Source organism: Ostrea edulis, chromosome 3, assembly GCF_947568905.1.
Source record: "Ostrea edulis chromosome 3, xbOstEdul1.1, whole genome shotgun sequence".
In the NCBI taxonomy this organism is placed as follows: domain Eukaryota; kingdom Metazoa; phylum Mollusca; class Bivalvia; order Ostreida; family Ostreidae; genus Ostrea; species Ostrea edulis.
The window spans coordinates 34,241,268-34,265,467 of record NC_079166.1 but is presented as its reverse complement, the minus strand read 5'-3'; the positions used below and the strand labels follow the sequence as shown (position 1 = coordinate 34,265,467).

The 24,200-nt window shown below is 34.3% G+C and overlaps 1 protein-coding gene across 2 annotated transcripts in view; it reads left to right on the top strand.

The window, feature by feature from the left end:
* Positions 1-24,200, top strand: part of LOC130053382 (Golgi resident protein GCP60-like) — a 99,071-nt gene that overhangs the window by 12,112 nt on the left and 62,759 nt on the right. For both annotated transcript variants that reach the window (XM_056160526.1, XM_056160527.1), the window contains exons 2-3: positions 20,254-20,298; positions 20,647-20,664. In XM_056160526.1, coding sequence (XP_056016501.1) covers positions 20,277-20,298; positions 20,647-20,664 — 40 coding nt within the window. In that variant the 5' untranslated portion in view covers positions 20,254-20,276. The remainder of the gene's footprint in view (positions 1-20,253; positions 20,299-20,646; positions 20,665-24,200) is intronic.

Genomic DNA, 24,200 nt, shown 5'->3' with positions numbered 1-24,200 from the left:
GCAACGGTTATGTAATATCGTTGCTACGTGTTTGCATTAAGCTGTTTCGTTAATGAATGTGTTCTTAAGAGCACGTTAATGTTTCTCGACAGTAAGGCATCCACTATTTCAATATAATCAATAGTGTAATTCAATAAAGAAATATATTTTCAATTCCGAGTAAAACTGAAATTGTTGCCAAAATACTCTTTGTACCGCAACATTATGAAATACTAGTATTATGAAATACCAATACATAAAGGATATTACAAATTGAATTCATTGAGATGGTTTGAAGCTTATTGTAGGTTTATTCTAAAGGACTTAGAAATAAGTTATATTGGATTATGGATTCTTCTTCCTTTTTCAACTATGACTAACGATATAGATTTACAAGGGTATGTGCAAATAACAATTTAGAATTAACATGCGTGTATCTTTACAATTCACGTCATGGTTTTAAGTACACAAAGACGTATTAGTTTTTGTCGAACCATTCCTTTATATTTTCAATGATTTCAATGTCAATCAAGTCTTTTGCATTTACGTTATGCAAGATTCTATTTTCCTCATTAAAGAAATTTTAGAGTCACTGTTCAAGAATCAAACACTGCCAACTATTCGAAATTTATACTCCTTGCATAAGAATGCAAATTGTATGAAATTAAATGTATGAAAAATTGTACCAAAAAAAATAATATAATATACATAATGCAGTATTAGAGTGTTTTAGAAATTCATTTCAAAATTAAGGATTATCTCCCTCGTGCATAGCTCTTATCCTTGGACGAATTTGGCTCCACTTTTTTGGCACGCTGTTTTTGGCTATATTTAGTTCCAAAACTTCATAGTTATTTTGGATTTCAAACATTTCGGCTAAGCATCACTGAAGAGACATTATTTGTCGAAATGCGCATCTGGTGCATCAAAATTGGTACCGTATACGTTTTACATTTTATCCTTGTGCTTAAAACCTGCTACTTGTGTTAATCAGTGTGCCAAGAACGGCCTAGCAATCGATATGTCCTTTTACCTTTTACATCAATGAACAATCAAGATATACATCTTTAAAATAAATGCACCACCAAGTGATAGAGAGTACGAGATCACAAAATTTGGAACACTTTAACAACTCTAACTGGTCAACAAGCCCTTAATAAAAAACAAACAAAAGCAAATTCATGTATAGATATGCAATGACACGTGCAAAGCTACTCATATTAGACATGGAATTTCGTTGAAACGATATATAAGAATTGGACTCGTTGAACATCACTTAGAAAAATCCACTCTCTTAATCTTTATATACGAACAATAACAAAGAAAAACAAAACAAAATGTTGGTTTTGATAATTCAGTGTTTAAATTTATTCAGAGGGAAATTTCTATTGTTAAATACAAATATATTCAACCGTTATTATCCCAAATCTCAGAATTTCCTTCCAGGGCTTTGTTTGCTAAAACGTCTTATTCAGTTACCAAACTATGTTCTACTGGGTGCGATACTGATTATTTTTCTTACGAGCTGACAGAAAGATAACTGGAAGTTGTGAATGTTAAATGTCGATGTGAACAAGGATCAGGAATCAGAGCACCAAGCCAAATAGATTTATTGAACACTTTAAGAGCTTGTATAAACTATATAAATGTAATACTGTATGTACACCCCGACTTGGATCCATATATCAATGGTGATTTAAAAGTATACTGTCATCCTTGAGATATGGTTTTAATATACAAGCAACCAAGTAGAATCTGTTCAATTTGGTTCAAAGCAGATAGGAATCACAAATTCGCCAACGTACCGTTGTAGAATACGTACATTTTCTGCATTATCAAAAAAAAATGTTCAACATAGCAAAATTCCTATCACTCGCACCGATCACAGTTGTATTGTTTAACAGAGACGGATTTTAAACGGTCATAGTCTATAGGATGGACATTTTCCTTAACAATTGTCCGTATCTAACTAGAATTTGTGTTTTACAACTTGTGTGCGCATCGTATTAAAATATTTCCAGAAATCAATTTTCAAACACTCCCATAAAAGAAGTTAAAGTAAAACACAACAATCACTGTTGAAATTCAACAAATTGCTCGAGATAGAAAAATATTTTTATTACCATTTATATGCACGGTTGACCTTTCGTTTTGATATGTAATGGTACCAGGGACATGAACGTTACATCTACATAGGTAGCAAATGACAAAATTACTTAAGAAGTAGGCACATGGTAATTTGTAGCTCCAGGCCGTTCAATGTTTCCAACATCGTTTTGATTTCTATTCGCGTTTCATAGCGAACTTGTTAGAAAAGGAATCAATGTTTTATAGAATTTCAGTGGGAATTTAACAGTACGGTTTCTATGCATACTTGGCCCATTTAATTCATTTGTGTGACTTGAAATCAATTAGTTCACATGGGATGTTTACAGATGCATGTATGACATATATCTAGAAAAAATCTTTGATATTATCAATCATTTAATTTTGTAACACAAAAAGCGTTCTTAGCAATTGATGTCCAGTCTATTGAGTGGTATAAACCATTTATTATTCAGACTAAAATGACTTAAATTGTATCTTATTACCATTATCTTGTAATACTGGGGTACCACAAGGAAATATCCTGGGCGACATGAATCCTTCACTTACTCGTCCATATGAATCCAAATGCAAAGTAAGTTCTACACTAAATTGATGTTCACAAAGTATCGACAACAACTTTATCGCAATTGTGTGGGACAAAATTTGTCCTTTGGCGCATAAAAAAATGGGAAAACAACTACTGAATGCAATATTCTGTATAAAAATCATATGATGAAAGAGTGAACATAACGCGCAGTGATATATTTATACATATGTTATCTTTACATTTTCATCCTATAAGTAATAAAACATAGAGAGCATTTCAAACGAGGATCCCTGGAATCACCATAGGTGTTTTGAAGGAGTAAGCATTTTGTGTTAACCGGTCACACCCGGTGTGGTCATTATTTTGTAAGATAAATATAGTAATGAAAAGTGAAGATAACGAACAGTGATCAATCTCATAACTTATATAAGCAATACAAAATAAGAGAGTTGGGCAAATACGGAAAACTGGATATACCAGATGTGGGATTTACGTTGTGCTGCACGAGTAAGAATTTGTTTAGAGCACGTCTTCAATTTGAAAACTTGTGCTCTTTCAGTGCAAGCAACAAGGTCACTATGCAAGGTCCTGTAAAAATCAAATATGTGAACAATGTTGTAACTGGACATTTAAGGTGGTTCACTACACCCTGAGAAAGTTTCTCAAATCAGTACGAATTGATTGAATCATAACTGATATGATGAAATATAATAAGTATGTATGACAACAAAGACAGCAAATATGTAAATTTGGATCAAAGCATGATTTTCAAAACAAAGTATTTCAACAAATATATACAAAAGAGACACTTGCAGATTTGAAATCAAGATCTACGGTACACTAACCCAATGTTTTAACAACCGAGCTACGATAGACAAACAAATCAATTGATACAAATAATTTCACAAAACATTTAAATCGCCATCTTCTGACGTAATGTCATAAAGAGTATAAGTTTTAGTGTAGTGAGCTACCTTAAATGCCATTCTCACATGGGTTATTACAACTCTGATAAAAACGACGATTGGGAAATGTCTAACGTTGTGAAAAAAAAACATTTAAAGGGCAATACAGGCATATAAGCAAAATATCTAACAAAAGAGTGCAGCGTGAGGATAAAAAATACGAATCGCTTATTGATGCTGAAACGAAACAAAAGAATCATACTAAAACGGAAAATCAAATTACTATTCATGAAAGGGAAAAAGTAAATATGATTCTAAAAGAAAACATATCTCCAGATCATAAAAGCACCATTCAAGAGATGAAGGCAATTGACTGTGATGTAGGGACATGTCCAGCGGCGGGAAATGACATTATGATTGTAAAAGAAAAGGCAAAACGAAAGAAAAATAAAAATATGACTCTTTTCTTTAATTACAATTATAATAATAATGACTTCGTGGTTCTGTAATAGGGTCAAACTTTGTTGATTAGAAATGGATGACATGATAATATCTATCTGCGTGATAAATCTAGTCGGGTTGGTGTTTGATCGGGTTCGAGGGAAAATAGTTTAGGTTCGTAAAAAATGTTTATTCTTTATGCGTACGATGTGTGCATCTTCAGGAATAAGGATGTTTTAAAAAGTAAAAAGGATTCACTCTATTCATTTGACAGTAAGTGATAGTTGAGCATGGTTTCAGAAATGGCTTGAAATTGAGAAAACATCGCTAAAGTAAGTGAAGGATAGGAAGTAAACCCACAATTGGAGAAAAGCAAAAGTACCGATTTCGGACATGCAGATGACGAGCGGAAAATACAGAAAGCAAAGGCTAAATCACAGTTTATACAAACTAAGTATTACTTGATGAACATAATAGAACAAGACTTACCAAGTCTTAGAGTGTTCTATGATATGAGACAAACGTTTGTTGACTTACAAGAAACGTTGATGAACCTTCTGTTGCCACTCTCGGCAGAGTATAAGAAAGTGTACGACATTAAAAATATATCAAATACAAACCAAAAATTAGATATAGTAAAAAAGGCTTTTGAAGATTGTCAAGACATAGTGCAAGAATATTTAGATGCACTTAGAAGTGAACTGTCAAGTGTGGGGTCAATACGCAGTGCACAAATCAGACAAGCATAGGCAATTCGAGCTAGAAGTGAAATGATTAAAGAAGTACAGAAAACAAAAGAAATGAAGTGAATTATGGAAGAGAAATATCACACACAAAAAAAACAGGTAAATGTAACAATCAGGGAAGGATATAAGGAGCTTGAACAAGCTGATAATGAAGTCCAGAGAGGTAATGAGAAAGTGAATGTGAAATTTCAAGATGGTATTGGAGATTCATAGTGTTTTGAGTGAAGGCAATGTTAGCAATCGAGAACCATATAATAAAATTATTCTACTTCAAAGCGACCCGGACTGACTGATGAGATGAATAACAATCCACACCCTCGATTGGAAATGATTTGTGGGACCAGTTGAAGAGAGAGTCAATTCCTGTGTTTTCAGGTGACAAAAGAACATACGAGGGCCAGAAAGCAGCATTCTTCGCATGTCCAGATAATGCACCAGTAACGTCAAAATATAAACTATTACAGTTAAGATAGCCTTTATATGATTAAGCCCTCAAAACTATGGACAATATCGGACATTCAGCGTTTGCTTACACAGCAGCAAAGGATCGACTTCAGAGGAAGTTTGGAGGTCAACGGTGCCAAGTTGTGTAACACCTGGAAGAATTGAATTCATTCAGACCCATTTGTAATGGAAATGCAAAGGAATTGGGGGAATTTGCAGACCTGCTAGAAAATGCGGTTGTCAATTTGAAAAATACAGGAAGAACAGATGAACTTGGAAATGGTTCCTTGTATGTCAACCTACGAAAGAAAATTCCTGAAATGATGTTGTCTACATATCACAGATGGGTGGAAGAAAACAGATGACTGAATCGGTAGAAACATTGAGGGAGTGGGTCATACAAGAGTCTGAATCCAGGACTATAGCGAACGAGACAGTGTGTTGTCTTCATGTAGATTCTAACAACAACATTGATGGTAAGTAAAACCAGAAAATTCATCAAAGAGCATTCTATGGAGACACAAAGAATCTAGCCAAACACGAAAGTTTAACGATCTACATGGAATTTGGTCATGTGAACAGTTTATGCGACATGATGCAACTCAGAAGTGGAGGTTCGTTTGTCAGACCAAGTTTGACTATCGTTATTTGGGGTCGGGTCATCATGGATGCTTATGTAAAAAAAAAAAGTCAGCTTTCTAACATTGACAACTGTGGGGAAACTCGGCATATACTTCTAAAGACAAAAATCAATCATCTTCATCAGTATTAAACCAGGATGTTCTTGAATTCCGTCCTTCGTTAAAATAACAAAGTGTTTACTTCACTTTGGTAGCATTTTCCACCAGAAGATGTCGTTCCTGAAGTGGATCTGCATGATGACAAATCACCTGCTGTTAAAAGTTTAAGTATGTTATGAAATGAAGATATTTTCATTTTCAAAGCAAGTCTATCAAAACCCGAATCTGACTATACAAAGCGAAACTTCATAAAGAAAAACTGCGATGTTGTTCGATCCTTTGGAATTTCTCGGACCATATACTATGCAGACTAAAGTGCTGCATCAAGAAATATGGACTGCAGGTCCTGACTGGGATGGACGTTTAACTGAGGAGCTTGTCACAAAAAAGGATGAGTGGTTTAAAGAATTGACGGACTAATCTCTCATTGAAGTATAGATATGTCTTCGGATGTGTCAACGAGACGTACAGTCTATTAACTTTCACACTTTTATCGATGCATCCCAAGAAGCTTACGGAACAGTCGTTGAGCAGCAATAGAAATATGTTCGTCAAATTTTTCACATCGAAACCTAGAGTATATGCACTTAAAGCAGTCAGTTTTCTAAGACTGGAATTGATAGGAGCAGATTGATGTTGTCTGTGATAAGTACGTTAGAGTTAGACGTTGATCAGTACAGACTGATATTATGAATGGTTTGTGTTGGATCAAAGCTTGGAGCAGAAGTTCAAAACAATTTGAAGCGAACCGTGTTGGTGTCTGCAACAAATCCGAAGCAGTGGCATTGCGTTCCAACAGAATCAAACCCTGTTGATCTAATTACTAGAGGAGTATCTATATCTATATCACAGGTACAGAATTACAGTGTTTGGTGGATTCTACCACTCTTTCTTGCATTGGATGCAAGGTGAAGATAACGAACAGTGATCAATCTCATAACTCCTACAAGCAATACAAAATAGATAGTTGGGCAAACACGGACCCCTGGACACACCAGAGGTGGGATCAGGTGCCTAGGAGGAGTAAGCATCCCCTGTTGACCGGTCACACCCGCTGTGAGCCCCATATCCTGATCAGGTAAACGGAGTTATCCGTAGTCAAAATCAGTGTGCCAAGAACGGCTTAACAATCGGTATGAAACACGTCAGACAGCATTTGACCCAATGCGAGATTGTATTGACGAACTATATCGTTATAACGACCATAGAATTTGCGAAATGCTGACTTCAATCGAGACTGTTGAAATCCCTGTACCATCAAATTGTTTGTCAGTAGCTTACCTCGATTTAAAAACTGACTATACCCAGAACAAGCTCTTGCATATCGAATCAGTTGAGATATATAAACACCATATGCAGGTGATAATGGAATATTGCTACATAAATGTGGGAAGTTAACGATGGAGAAGCTGAAATCATCCCGTTTGTCATACAGTTGAGTTGTTAGTTTTGCCGTTAATGTTATAAGACATAATATCTGTTACATTGCACTTTGAAATATTACGGACTTTGATTTTTCTTCCAAGTGCGTTAAAGTTGACACCAAGTCAAAGGACTTTGAAGAAAAATATTATTTTCCAAAATGTGCTGATATCGAACATATTAACGCACTTTGCAAAAAACAAAATTTGCACTGCTCGGACAATTGTTGTGAAGTTTTCAAAACTGATAGATGATTATTTGAATCTTAATATTTTATGATGACATCACTTCCGGGTCTGAGATTTAGACGGTTTATAAGTCATGGCTCTGCGAGAGCCCTAGCCTACAACGAAGCATTGCAGGATAATTCAGGAGGTTGTTCGCAACTTCTGGCACCGATGGTTGCGGGAATGGTTGCCAGAACTTAATTCGCGTAAAACATAGAGACGTTGACAAAACGATATTCATAAGGGTAAGATAGTGCATGTTGTTAACCCTAATCTGACTAGATGGCATGGGCAACTCGGACATAATCCGTTAATCCACTCTATTACTAAATTGTGTCCGTTGGAAGTCAGTGATAAGATGGACTGTTTTTGTGACAATGGATAGTCATTGGAACGGTTATGCATAGCTCTTATCTTTAGACGAATTTGACTCAACTTTTTTGGCACTCTGTTTATCCCTACAATAGCTCTAGCAAGTTTGTTGTTATTTCGGATTTCAAACATTTCGGTTCAGGATCACTGAAGAGACATTATTTGTCGAAATCTGCATCCGGTTCATCAAAATTGGTACCCTATAAGTTTTACATAATAATACATATATTTGTAAAAGAGTTATTTACATGAACATGAAATGTTGAACTAATTGTTTTGCGTTTAACAAATTCAGATAATTTATTGACGTTACATCAAGAAGGGGACAATTAGGTTGGTAAAAAAAAACCGTTGTTTATTCGTTATGCACATGCTTTGTGAATCTTCAGCAAAAAGGGTGTTTTAGAAAGCGAAGAGGATTCGTTCTAGATCTATTGTTTTTCATTTTATTTGTTAACGATTATCCCAAATGCCTAGAGAACTCAAATGTCTCCACAGATGCATATGATACATCTCACCATGTTGCACATGAATAAATTGATGTTATTGAACAACGGTCGCATGATGATCTTTTAAACTTCATGGAATGGATGGAAAGTAATAAACTTAAAATGAATTTAACGAAAACACAATGTATGTTGATTGGCACCGTACGAAAACTCTCAAAGTGTAGAAAAATGTGTATCAAAGTAGGAAATAATGTTTTAGATACTGTTAAAATAGCCAAACTTCTTGGTGTAGAAATATATGAATGTCTAACTTGCTCTGTGCATATTGATTCTTTATCCAAGGAACTCTCACAAAAAAATAGGCATTTTACCTCGTCTGCAATTTTTTATGTCAAATGCAGCATTATTGAACATATATAACACTGTTATATTTTCTCATTTTAATTATAGTTGCACAGTTTGGTGCTGAGCCAAAACAGGGTTTTTATTGACAGACTTTTTCAATTACAGAAAAGAGCAGCCAGAATTATATTCAATGTGATAGTAACTCAGACTTCTACGGTTGATCCATTTAGTGTTCTTAAATGGATGCCTGTTCATGATTATTTTATTTATAGAAAACTAGTGTTTGCTTTTAGGATTTTGAAAATATGACATCAGAATATATGAACGTTTTTAGATTTGTCAGTCAAGTTAGTTCCAGAAAAACAAGAGGTAGCGAAAATGGCATTTTATATTTACCAAAAGTTCTAACTGAATATTATAAACGGTCTTTTAAGGAATAATCCACATTATATGGAATCAGCTGTCCGAGTCTGTCAGAAGATGTGGTTCTATTCCATCTTTTAAATCAGTATATTTACATCACTATTTCTCAAATACGTTACATTTATGAGTATATATATATATATATATATATATATATATATATATATATATATGTATGTGTGTGTGTATGTGTTCCCCCAGTGATATCATGTGTATGATTTATGTATATATTTTATATTATGTTATCTATTTTTCTATTCTCTCATGTATTTGTCTGTGAATATGTTTTATACACAATCGAAATGTAAATTAGTCATTTGTGCTAATTGTGGTGTCTTGTCTAAATAAAGAATTTATTATATTATTATAATTCATTTGAAAACAATATATATTATTGATTAATTATAAATATCAACTTTTTTTTTACATGATATATATTATGTAAGAGGTGCGACGGTAGATTTCTAAACTACGAGGAAATAATGAACATTTTGACATTTTCAAATACATATGCAGCATACATTGCAAAAGAAAGGACTCAGTTTTTTAAATATTTTGCTATCACTCCACATCCAGTAAATCTTACGCCACTACTTGCATAGATTGATGAATGGGTAATACACGTCATGTTCATTACCTGGGTTACAAAGTGTTGTTGAATGAAATGAATGAACTTAATGTAGCAGATTTTGGAGAAGTAGAAATAGAAGTAATAAAGTATTTTCAGAAAGAAAAATAAGAGGAAATGCAGAAGATAATAGATTTCATACATTATAAAAAGTTCCTAAAAACACATTTTCTAAATTTGAAACCATAAAACAACTCCCCAATCAACAACATAAAAACTTATAACTGTCGATACTTTTACATGACCATTCGTTCACGATAAATCATAAACTAGGCTTTTCCACATCATTGACAGTTGCTTCTTTAATAAAAATGGGAAACGGTAATATCAATATCTTGTGATCAGTCATCAAAAAATTAATTTGTGTAATACCACTCTGATTTAACCTACAGCTAATTTAAAGTTAAAATTCAAACGATGCTAGGGTTCTTCACTGACAATACTTACGTAGTACTTAATGATCAGGTCTTCCAAAATTTCATTGGAATTTCATTTGGCACGAATTATGCTCCTTTATTAAATGTACATCTAGCTGACCTGTTTTTATATTCTTGCGAGGGTAAATTTATTTCAAAGCTCCATACATAGATATATCGACGAAATTGCATCTATAACATTGTGAAGATTAGGAACGATGACGAGTCTCATATCAACTCTTATAAAGAATGTGTAAGGCGAAGGTCACAGAGATCAATCTCGTAACTACCACAATGAATACAAAATAAAGAGTTGGGTAAACACGGACCCCTAGACATGCCAGTGGGACATTGTAGCATCAGGCGCCTTGGAGTTAAAGTTACTTCTTTAACCTTTAATATTGTTTCATATAAGAAGTGAAGTCCATAAGGTATAATAGAATATTACTTGTTGTTAGTATATATTGTGAAATCAATTTAGAGACATACTTTCGTTTTAGATAAACTGGCTTAGATCCGCCAAAATGTGTCCACCACTTTACTCTCATGTTTGCTATTTCAGGATAATTTATCAAAAGCGAAAGTAGGTTTCTAAATTAATTTCACAATATTTACTAATTATTGCTTATTGTCTTCTATAGAATTATAAATGTATATACTACAAACTATCTTGCAGATATATGTTAGAATTATGTGAATCATTACATCATAATTACATGTACAACCTTATGGACACTAGGACTTATTCTATTCCTCAGGTTAAAACATCAAGATATATGAATAGTTTTGTATCAGCAACAATAAAACTCAGGAATAACTTTCCTGAAGACATAACAAAATTACTTTCAGTTACATCGTTCAGAAACAAACTTAAAAAAGCTCGCAATAAATACACATATCAAATTATATAATTATGGTAAACGTAGAGTAAATATCATACATTACCAACTTCGCAATCAGGCTAGAGATTTTAATTTCGAAATGCTATTAAATGGTGTCCATGGTGAATCTTATTGTACTAATTCAAAAATATTTGAGACAGTTCATTCCTTCATTAAGAAAGTAAACGATTCAGTATTCGATACTCTCGTTCAAAATGTATGCACATATGTACTCACTCAATGCTTCACTGTATAACTAACCATAATTCTGAATACAAAATATTGTATGTATTAATTGTTATATTCTTACCATAACTAGCACATAACTATGTCCCCCTTTCTTTATAATTGTTTCATTTTTCTCTCTTATTTTTAAACGTTTATTCTTCAATCACTTTGTTATATATCCATGTACTATATTGATTTTGTTCTGTCATAACTGACCTTTGACCTACGGAGAAGACTTATAAAGGCATTGTGTCTGCTGCCTAATCCTACTTCTTATTTATGTATGTATTTTCTATATATACTCGTACATGAATAACATACTGTTCAAATCAAGCCTCTTGAATCCGTTATTTTAGCCTTGAATCAGCCTCTTGGAAATTTCCAGAACGAAGTGCCCAGGTCTATAACCGATGGCATATTCTCGGGCGTTTCCGGCAAGCCGAAAAACCACCCGAAAAGTTGTGATTGATTCACTGCATGATCATCATAAAATTATGTCGGTGTTCAGTGTTAGTTATACATATAATAGTTTTGACTAGGCCCATATTTATCATTTTATGACGATTTATAACCATATTACTTATATACATCCCAATCAGCGAAGGACATCCCTCTGGAGACCAACGATCTGAATCAACACATCTATATATTTTTTAGATATAATATTTGTCTGCTATTTTCAATGTTCTTAATTTCCTTGTGATAATTAGAAGTCACTATTACGACTTTTTGTAATAATTTATTAGTAGTTACTAACATGTACAAACACATAGGTAAACAAAAGAAAGTTTGTATTGGTTGTGCATGTTTTTGTGATGACATATATCTTGAAAGTACATGTAAGTAATACTTCGAAAACTGTCCAATATGTCAGGTATCGAATATTCCGAGGCTGTTTTTGAAAGTTTGCTTCTTATATTCTTGGGTCATGTGTCCCTGGTGTCTCATTGTCAGCCTTTGCGTGTACTGGCGTAGCGAGCTACTCCTTGTCATCGCGTCCGTCCTAAGGATTCACCGCTTCACTACCACCCTAGCTCATACGCAACTGAATATAGTTTGACTGGCAGTGTATGTTAATTGATTTGTTGAATAAAATCATTGTCGTGCACATAAAATTCTAAATAATGTCAATGGAGTGCACAAATTGCTTGTAAAAGAATGTGAAAATATTTCCGAATCAGGCATCGACCTAACAGGTTTGCAACTGAATACAACTGGGAGAAAATGAAACTCTGTGGATATGACAGCAGGCACTGCGTGTCTTTCACTGAATTTAAAATTTGTTAACATGTTCAATAAAGTCATGCATGATATACTCACATTTTTCAAACAATAATGCTGAAAGACTATGAAGTATAACGAAATGTTATTTTGATCACGCATGAATACAAGGATGGGGAGTTAGGGGGTTAGAACTTGGGTTAGATGAATAAGGACTTTGATATATAGTTGTATTTAACTTTCCATGGAAATAAATGATGTGGCGATTCTTGAACTAATAATCTGACGAAAATACATCTGAAATGATTAACGAATTCTATATTTGCTTTGTTTAAATTAATTAACGATAAACAAGTTAACATCATTTACAGACGTACATGGTACATTTTTGCGGGAATACTTCATGTAAACAAAACGAAGGAAGAGACGATCAAGATGTTTGGAGACTTCAAGAGAATAATTTGTCTTGACGTGCCTAGTATTCTTGTCAAGGAAAACAAAATGATATCAATGATAATAATTGTGTTTTTGCCCGAACTTGAAAATGGTAGAATTATCATTCGGTGAGTTGTGGTATTTATCAACTGACTGAAACTCCCTCTCTTTTGTACCAGTAATCGTCCTTCGCTATGGGTACCTGGATAAGGGTTGACTTTTTAACTGCAAGCGCTTGCATTCTTCTATTATTCAGATGTACACCACCACCACACACACCCTACACACACATACTTTTTAATCAAGCAGTAGTTATGTTCTGTAACAATGAAAATGATTTATTCTATTGTTTGATATTGGTCGGTGATCTGCAGTTTTCCTTGAAATTTCACAGTTGATTGATTGATTGATTGATGTTTTCCGCCACACTCAACAATTTTCAGTTATCTGGAGTCGTTTTTATTGGTGGAAGAGAGAATCCAGATACAAATACCTGGGAAGAGACCACCGACCTTCCGAAAGTCAACTGGGAAACTTTCTCACTGACCGACACACGAACCCGCTTCGACAGAGATGGAAGGCCGTGTGATTCTGAGCGTTATGCTCTAACCACTCGGTCACGGAGGCCCCTGATCCTGACATTTGTACTTTGTTAATCAAATTTCTGATATAATAACAAATCTTATTTTTACTCTTACGCACACTTTTCTTTATCACTTTTGTCTTGCTATAAACATTGATTCTTTCACTGTGGTGTTCCGAATGACAATGAACGGTGAACGCTTTGCGAAAACGGTGAACGATTGGTGAACGCAAAATAGTAAAAGGAGAGCGCACAGCAAACGCACGGAGAATGCATGGTGAACGCACGAAGAGCACACGGTGAACGCATGGTGAGCGACCAGGAAAATGGTATTTAGTAGAAGGTTTCGGGGACTGTCAATTGTTTAACGCCCCACTCGAGAATGTTGCACTCAAATGGAAACGCCACGTCCACCATTGCCAGTGAAAGGCTACACAATTTAGGCTTAAGCTCGGAACGTACGGCCTTTGAGCAGTACAAGTAGGGAATCTTTATCGTGTCAAACCTGCTGTGACGCGGGGCCTCGGTGTTTGCGGTCTCATACGAAGGATCGCCCTATTTACTCGCCTCTTACGACAAGCAAGGGGTAGTATATATTCTAACCCGGATCCCCACTGGCTTAGAACAGCACGAACAAGTTTCATTTGATTGAAAGATTATAGAATACATGTAAATTGAAAACAAAAGCTAATAACAATTTCACAACAACGAGTAGGCCTAAAGCGTATTTATAGACGTCGACGGCAGTATACAGAAATGCAAAATTAAAGGAACAAATAAAAAATCCATTGGGTTTTATAGATGCAAAGAACTACTGTAACATCCTAAATGCCTCTGGAAAAATGGTATATGTGCTATTGACTTTAATACCTTTTACTGACATTTATACCCTTTGATGTGAAAGAATAAAATGAATGAGGGGGAAACATTTTAGGAACTCATCATTCTTGATCATATGGCCCAAATGGGGTTTTGGGTGAAATTCAGTGAAGAAATTATTGATGCCGTAAAAACTTTAAAATGGTAAATGATCGGCTATTGATAACATAGTAAATGAGGGGATTTCGTTAACCTTACATATTTTTTACTCATCTATGAAAGTTTTCTGGACATTACTTACAACAGTCGCGTGGTCCCTGAAGAGTGAATAGTTGGTATATGTATTATAATGCCTATCTATACGAATACAATTGACTCAAACGTCTCCATTTAAAAAGTATCAGCACAACCTATCATCTTACGATCTAAACTTTTGGAGCATGGTGTCAATATCACTTCATTTATCCCATTTAAAAGAGATATACGAGTTATTTAAATGGTTGCCAATCAAAATTGAAAGCACATGTCTGTGCGTGTGTGTAAGTGCATTTGACGACATTGTTCAACATATATCTGCCTTATAAATTTCAAAACATTTCATTGAAATTTTAAAATGTTATTCATCAATACAGTGTATCTGGTGAAAGAAATTACAAAAAAATTGTTTGCACCTAGAGTTTACAACATTCATGAGACATATTCTAAACCTACAGCATATACGTACAGTATGAATTTCATAATATTAGCATCACTTTTAAATAAGCTATATGGTGATATGGTGATTTTAAAGTCGCCATTTCAAAAGTTTATCTAGAAAATTACTTAGGTGGGATACTAAGTTGTTTAGGTGAGCCATGAGGCTTGTTGGCCAATTTTCTAAAAGCATTAGACTGATCTTGCTGTGCTGAAAAAACTTTTGTTGTATGTAAAACTTATACGGTACCAATTGTGATGCACCAGATGCGCATTTCAACAAATAATGTCTCTTCAGTGATGCTCAGCCGAAATTTTTGAAATCCAAAATAACAATTATAAACTTGTAGAGGTACCGTATAAGTTTTACATTATGACCCCTGAGTCGAGGCCTCTGCTGGTGGACTGTTAGTCCTCGAGGGTCTATACAGCCCAGTAGCTAAGTACTTCGTTACTAGCTTGAAAATACGGATGTATATTTAATTGCTGTTATAAAATTTAGAAATTCATTTCAAAATTAAGGATTATCTCCCTCATGCATAGCTCTTATCCTTAGACGAATAAGTAAAACAGAACAGTAACTAGGTCGAAATATTTAAAAAAAGAACTTGGAGTATTTTTTTTTATAAATATTAATATTTATAATAATAATGATAGTAGAATAATAAAGAAACTTTACACACACACACACACACACACACACACACACACACACACACACACACACAGATATATATATATATATATATATATATATATATATATATATATATATATATATATATGTATATATATATACATACATATATATATATATATATATATATATATATATATATATTCTTACATATTTCCGGGTTTACCTTTACCCTCAACTGTCCCACTAAATCAAGCTCCAGTTTTAGAAAGGTAAGAAAAATCATGATCAACGTTGCTCTAGCTTTTAACCTACTTGAAACGCTTGCTATATTTTTTCATTATGCTGATGGGAGATTATAATATGTATAAATGACGTCTAAGCGTATACTGAATTACATAAATGTATGGTTCGTTCTAGTGTTTCACTTGATTGAATTTTCTATTTCTCTATCTCACGGCTACTAAATAATAATATATCGGTTATGCAAGACAATTCGTTTCGAGTGTTTCCGGTTATGAGTTAAGAGAACAACACGCCGCTTCAACAGGTAGGTAGATCTGAGTTTTTCATGTTTATCATAATTTAGCTAATGTTGATGAAAATCGGGGAGTGTAGTCAGCTGTAGAAATTATTAAAGCACACGAAATAACCACATTTATCAATATTTAAAGCGGCAAGACGACACAAGCTGATTTTCCGAGAGCAGAAGGAGGTTGAATTTTGAATATTTCACACGACTCTTCATTGTCAGGGTCAATATCGGTTCAATCAACTAACCGTTAGAAATAAGTTGACCACTCTAGGGACGATTTGTGCATATTTAAATCAAAATATTCTAGTTTTTTATGTTGGTGTTTATATTATTCCAAACTTCCGATCCAAACGGGTCGGGTAATGCTTTAGGGGATAAATTATGATTTAATGAATTAGTTATGATTTAGAGGAAAAATTGTTTAATACACACCTCGCTGATAGTTAGAAGGATACATATAGAGTAATTACGAGACGTAATTTGAATAGTATGTGTGATTCTGGATTTGCAATAACCATTAATGTATGAATTAGAATATATTGAACTATTTTTCTTTTATTTGTAACTAAGGTATTGCGTGTAGTTGTATTAGGGAGAAAAAGATTTATACCGCTTTCGATTTGCGAATTTCGCCTCTACTCTTTCCCATGCATAAAAATGTCTAAGCTTTAGATATTTTTCTTCAATGTACATACATTGTACTCCTATACGCATATTCATTCTGGAACATATTCATCAAAACTGAAAAATGCTGCTTATCCAGAACCAAAGACATGCCAATCATGACTGGACCTAGATAGCTTGCCAACTGTCTGTAGCGTAGGTGCAAAGAATTGAAGAAGATGAAGTGTAGAATTGCAAGGGGTGTATAAGCAATTTATTTATGCTATGAATCATGACTATGTAGAAAATCAATGGATGTTGTAAATGTCGAACACTTATGCATGACGTTTAATTGTCAAATACTTCAGTGATGCTTATGTTTTCTTGATGAAAGATGAAGATAACGAACATTGATCAATCGCATTACTCCTATAAGCAATACAAAATAGAGAGTTGGACAAACACGGACCCCTGGGCACACCAGAGGTGAGATCAGGTACCTAGGAGGAGCAAGTATCCACTGTCGACCGGCCACACCCGCCGTGAGCCCCACATCCCGATTAGGCAAACGGAGATATTGGCACCCGAATATTGGGTCAGTGAGCCAAAAACAGTCCATCAATCGGTATGACATTGCACAGAATACGTTCCTTTGTATTTTCCGGTCTAGTACTTTACTTCAAGTTCAGAACACCAAATGTTACTGTCTATTTTAGTATATATTAGGAACAGAAATTTCCTATTGAAATGGTTAAGGGTCATAGGCCACAGTCAGACTACTTGGGGGAGGGGGTGTATGTTTCAATATACATGTACATTTGTAGGTGTCGATCTTGGGTCAGTTTACTCTTTCGAATACAATTCTTAAGTATGGAAGCTATCATTATATGGTTTTCTGTTTATGATTAACATGCTTTCTTTACTTCACAGGGTCCATTTAGACAGAACTCGCCTTCAAAAAATACATTTACCGAATGTACCAAATCGACATGTCAGAGAACAGCCCATCAGGCAATATGATGGTTACAGAATAAACGACTCTAAGCTGTTGCAGCCGCAGAGACGTGGACTTAACTTTTTAATTACATGTCAGAAACTAATGTGTAATAAAATTCTAGTTAATTTTGAGCGTGGTAGAATAATTACTAAACTAACAAAAATGGACATTTGGAATACTCGTTATCTGACCTATAAGATCAAATTAGTTGTTGTCACCATCTGGTGTCTGTTGTCCATTAACTAAATTCAACATGCGAACCACTGAATAGCATTTACCAAACGTGACAGAGTTCGTCCAAAATTACTATTTACCTAATGCAGATTCGTTAAGATGATTGTGAGAGTAGATGCCCTACAAAACATACTTCCCTCTGAAAAAATTATAAAACATTGCTATAAAACAAAGCAAACGCTTTCTCTTTAAACTGCTATCAATAAAGATACCTGCAATTTGATACCGGTTTTTCCTATGCAAAGAAATAACAGTCCTTAAAACATTATGTTAACACCAGTATCACTCGAAACACCCGTGTATACAATGTGAAATTTCTTCCCTACTGTAAAGTTTGCTTTGAATATTTTAGAAGAAAACTTAAAGAAAGAACAACTCTCAGATTGTAAAATGCCGATAAACCCGAACAGAATTAGATATAACCAAAACACATATTCAAATAATCTCTCTTAACCAGAACACATACTAAAGTAATATCTAAAAGCAAAAAATGTAAGTGACCGATGTCAATATATCGTTGGAAACCCACGGTTAATTACGCTTCGTTCCTTTCTCTATGAATGGATGGAAACAGGAACGAAGCGTAATCAACCGTGGGTTTTCCGACGGATGGAGAGAAGAACGAAGCGTAATCAACCGTGGGTTTCCGACGGATGGAGAAAGGAACGAAGCGTAATCAACCGTGGGTTTCCGACGGTGATGTTAATAAAGCTATGTTGGATTTTTATATGCAAAGTCAATTTCCCCTTTTGTTGGTAGACTTTGTCGCATCCTTTATATTTACTTCTGTGCTGATCGAGTTCTTTCCATCTATAAAATACAAAATAATAAAATATATTTTTTTGTATTAGGATGTAAATGATAACACTCAATGAATCTTTGCATAAGAACAGCTGAAGTTTGTGGTAAAAAAAAAAACGCAGACTTTAGCATAATATTAGTACTTATTTCTTTTGCGTATATTTTTCTGCGCAGGTAGAAAATGTGTCTAAGAAGTAATTGACAAACAGTTCTCTCCGCACACCAAACGTTTGCTTAATAAACACATACACAATACTATTTGGTTTTCAATGTTTCCGGTACCGAGTAATAAAAGTTTAATCCCACTCGCATGACGGTTGGTTTCTTGGGAAATCATACCATTGGAAATTGCAAAAAAATCGACACTGCCCGTTGCTTCCCCTTTGTAATAACAAAAGATGCAGCGGGTGCGTATTAAACAACCTTTCCTCTAAATCATAACCAATTCATTAAATCATAACTTGTCCCCCAAAGCATTGCTTGACCCGTTTGGATAGAAAGTTTAGCAAAATACAAACACCATCATCGAAAAACTAGAATATTTTAGTTTCAACATGCACTAATCGTCCCTAGAGTGGTCAACTTATTTCTACTGGTTAGTTGATTGAGCCAATTTTCACCCTGACAATCGAGAGTCGTGAGACATATTCAAAAGTCAACCTCCTTCTGCTCTCGGAAAATCAGCTCGTGTCGTCTTGCTGCTTTGAATATTGGTAATTGTGGATATTTCGTGTGCTTTAAATCATTTTTACAGCTGACTACACTCCCCAATTTTCATCAACATTAGCTAAATTATGATAAACATGAAAAACTCAGATCTACCTACCTGTGAAAGTGGGTGTTGTTCTCTTTTGACTCATAACCGGAAACACCTCAAACGAATTTTCATGTATAACCGATACATTATGATTTGGGACATGGGTAGCCATGTATCTACTTCATTTGATCTAAAGGCTAATTAGAGGATAAGCGTAGATAAAGACTACGATATGCATGAATGAAATTGAATTCAATTCGTTGATTGATTGTATATTGTTTAAACGTCCCCCTTGAGAATCTTTCACTCATATAGAGACGACACCAATACAGGTGAAGGGCCTCAAATTTAGGCCTATATTGGACGCTTACGGACATTGCGCAGTGATGATTCTTCATTGTGCCACACCTACTGTAACACATTATCTCCGTTTTATGTTCATCTCCGAGGACCCATGACGTTGAAAGTAAATTCAAATTTACGACATTTTATAATTATATTGGATATGAAGGACTGTCTGGTGGTCAGTGAAACTGTTAGATATTGTTGATATTAGTTTAACTATTAAATCAATCAATACTAATAGAAAGTAATGAATAACGATTCGGTATGTTTATATATGTTCTTGTATTTTGCATAATCATTTTTTTCATGTAGATCTGCTTGGATAAAAACAAGAAATGGGAAGTAGTAACAGTGCAGGTAAACACTTATGTAGATACATTAAAACACGAGAAAATTGTTTACATACAAAGCACAATTTACAGTTTTGTCAATCTTTATAGAACACCAATATCTGTTGAGTTGTAAGCTGCATTAAGCAATGGAATGATCACAAAACCACAATCATTTTCTGAAGAAAAAAACCACAAAAAAAACCCACAAAGTAGCTCACCATGTAATTATTGGTCAACGGAACCAGTTCGTGCAAATTCCATGAAATTTAATGCCCAAAATATTGATGAAACCTCAATATCAATTTTCAGTTTGAATGAGTTGTACTATTAGTGCCTTTAATATCGACTAATCAATGTGTTTTTTCCTTTTCAGCTCTTCACGCTGAAAGAGGTATGGTACTCTGACAATGAACTGATGATAATTTGCAATTGAGAGATACTTATCATGCAATGCATTCACGATTATAGTTATGGGTAAAATGTTCACTGAATTGTGCATGAATAGTGCCCGGACGGGCAAAAAATTGAATGAGGGTTCAACAAATTGTTATTTGTTGAATTACCTTACTTGAGCATGTTTAGAATTTGCTCTGCAAAACAGCTACACTGTATTTGAATTGACCAATGTCTGCGTAATCAAATATGCAATTTAAGTACATGGAGTTTACATGTAAATGAGGGAAAATGGTCATAAGTCCATTGCTCTTTGTCGGCCTTTTCATTAAAGAGTGACAAATATACAAATCTTTACTCACTGGAATGTAGATTGGACCCATAGAAAGAAATAATGTAATCTATCTAGACTATATAGTTTTATTCCAGTATAATCATATAGTCATACAAATCGTTGAACTTTCCTACTGCATTGTAACTTCAACCATGTCAGTATCACAGCGTTAAGGACAAGCGCGACGTTTCTGACATTTTCTCTTGAATCATTTCTTTCATCTTCTCGATATGAAGAAAGTTGGTACGATTTCTGATATAGGTTTGAATTTTAAATTGCATCAATATTACCATATTTTGTTTACTGGCCTGGGTAGCTCATTGGTTAAATCACTGAAAAGGGGCATGGACACGATTTGAGCTGAACATTTTCAAATGATATTGTTCTATTTTTAATGTTTAGAATGCTTTACTAAGTTAAGGTATTTCTAATCGTCAAAAACAATTTGAACGTGAGTTGTCGAGATACATGGGATATACTGAGTTCACAATTCTGTGTTATGTAAACAAGGCCCGTGGCATGTTGTAGCTTACATAGGTTAAATATACTAGTAAAAGTTTCGTTTAAAGCGATAATTTCTACTATTTGTATGTCATTTCAAACGTTACAATATTTGATCTTTTCTATTCATATTGTATAATTTTCCATTTGCATTCTATATTTTCTATTTGTATTATATAATATTTTCGTTTGCATTGTATAATTTCCATTTGCATTGCAAAATCTTTCACTTGTATTATATCCAAGGGATAGTTTATTTTGATTTGTTACGAAGGATTTCATCAGATTAGGTCCTACTTATATTTAGCCATCACCAGCTGTAGGCCGGTGACGTACCACAAACAGACTTACTATGCCCAGCACACAGTGGTGTAGCAGTGGGAGTTATTTAACGTGCCAACGACTGTCGCAACAAGGGGTTCTGCTTTTAAGGTCACATTATCGGTGATTCTCACTTTTAAATAGCGTTTAGCGAACTGTTAGCTACATGTATATTTACGTCTAAGGTTTGATGATGTGCCATGACACGAGTAAAACTCGAGCATACGACCTCACGGTTACATACCAAAGAGTATATCATTAAACTACCCCGACCGGTTCCATATCAGACTAGTTGAACATACATGTAGCTATCATTGACGAATCTTGCGCCGGGCGATCCCCTCCCTTCACAAATATGATATTTTGTATAGAAATGTCGAAAAAAGCATGAGTGTACATTTTATTTTGTCAGAACGCACTTGTTTCAGGGGACCCACCTGCACCCCTCCCCAATCAAGACTTTGCTCTGGACTCACTCGGAGGTTTTAAGACAGTCCCAAGAGATCCAGCAGTTTACTGCATCCTTTCCTTCAGAATTATCTAGATCAGCCAGTGACTAGTTTGAATGTCTGATCACAATAGGCGCATAAAAGTAATTAATTGGCGGGGGTCACGCAATTGTATTTAGTAAATACGGTACATTCCTGCGAAATGTAGCTCCTGAACTTGACCTCTTCTCGCACATTACCAAATTCGGTAAACGATAACTCAAAATTAATATAATGAATAGTTGTAACAAAACAAACTTGATGTTAACAATTGGTGGGGACCCAAGGGCCTAAGTCCACTGAATCTACTGAAATCTGACTAAATAAAATATGCATGCTTTACTGGACAGGTCTATAAAAATGGGTCAAGGGGGATGGGGGGCTAGATTCGGCATTGCTGGAGTTTTACGCATTTGTTAGAAATAACTAGTCCTGTGTGGACCTCGTTGCGATAGCTCAGTGATATATCCCTTGGTTTGCGGACGAGAGGTTGTGTGTTCGAGCCTCAATCCTGTCATCTTCGCATCATTCATTTTATTCGCACCACAATGGAAATGATACATGAGGTACAATACAGAAATTTCATGTACCAATACAAATAACGTCAGAGGAATAATTATAGATATGTAAATAAAGATAGTGAAATATATACATAAATACAGTGCATGTACAAATATTTTTCGTGTTAAGGAGAACATACTAATTCGTATATATTTAAAATAAACATGCACAGGTTTTTAAGGTTTTAACATTTAAGTCAATATGAATTTACTTTTATAACATGTATAAGATATCTTATAAAATATATTTGATACCCTGTATATTTCATCAAAAAGTTGATGACATATCTTATAAACATTCATTGATGAGGTATCTTCTTCTAAAATATATGAGATATCTTAAATGTTTTATAAGATAGCCTACAAAAATGAATTTATAAGATATCTTCGATCTTTAATAGATATCTCATAAACTCTACAAGATAACTTGTTTAATATACCAGATATCTTATAAAGTTTATGAGATATCTTATATATTTTTAAAAAAGATCTTGTATATTTTATGAGATATATTAGCAACTGTAAATTATATGACACATCTTTGGAAATTTAATAGATATCTTATTCAAAAAAGAAGATCGATATCTCATAGATTATATAAGAGACATTTATAAAGGAGTACATATAAATATGGCGTAACATACATCCTGAGAGGTATGAGTGCGCAAACACGCATGCAAATACACGTGAGCACACAGAGTGAAATACAAAGCAAATACTATCATTTGTCATGGTTTGATAAGAAAATGAAATATTTGAATTCGGCATAAACAACACTGCGTACACAGTTTTAATTTTAGTGAACATATTATTCATGAACAGGACTTTATCACTTACCATGTTAACTTAATGTAAAAACAATCCATCAATACTATCCTGATGAACAAAATAAAAACAGGAATTTAAGCCAACTACTATACTAGCGATAAGCATGAAGAAAAATGTACAACATATCTACAAAATGGGTACTTTTATAAAGTACGCATCAAATTGAACAAATGGAGTAAGCAAATTTATAAATTAATTTGCAACTGCATAGGTATGAAGCACTTTTCATATATGAAATTGGCTCTCCTAAAATAAAGCCATTATTTTAAATGTATGTAGCAGAAACACAGTTGTCTTTTTCTCTGTTATTGGTTTGGAGAGAGAGAGAGAGAGAGAGAGAGAGAGAGAGAGAGAGAGAGAGAGAGAGGAGGGAGGGAGGGAGAGAGAGACTGTGGGTGTGTATGAAAGAAAAAAATACGTGAGATGATTTTAGGGATATCTCTGACTTGTTGAAGAGTAGGCGTCTATGGAGGAATCCTACAGTTTTGCGGGTATATCCATG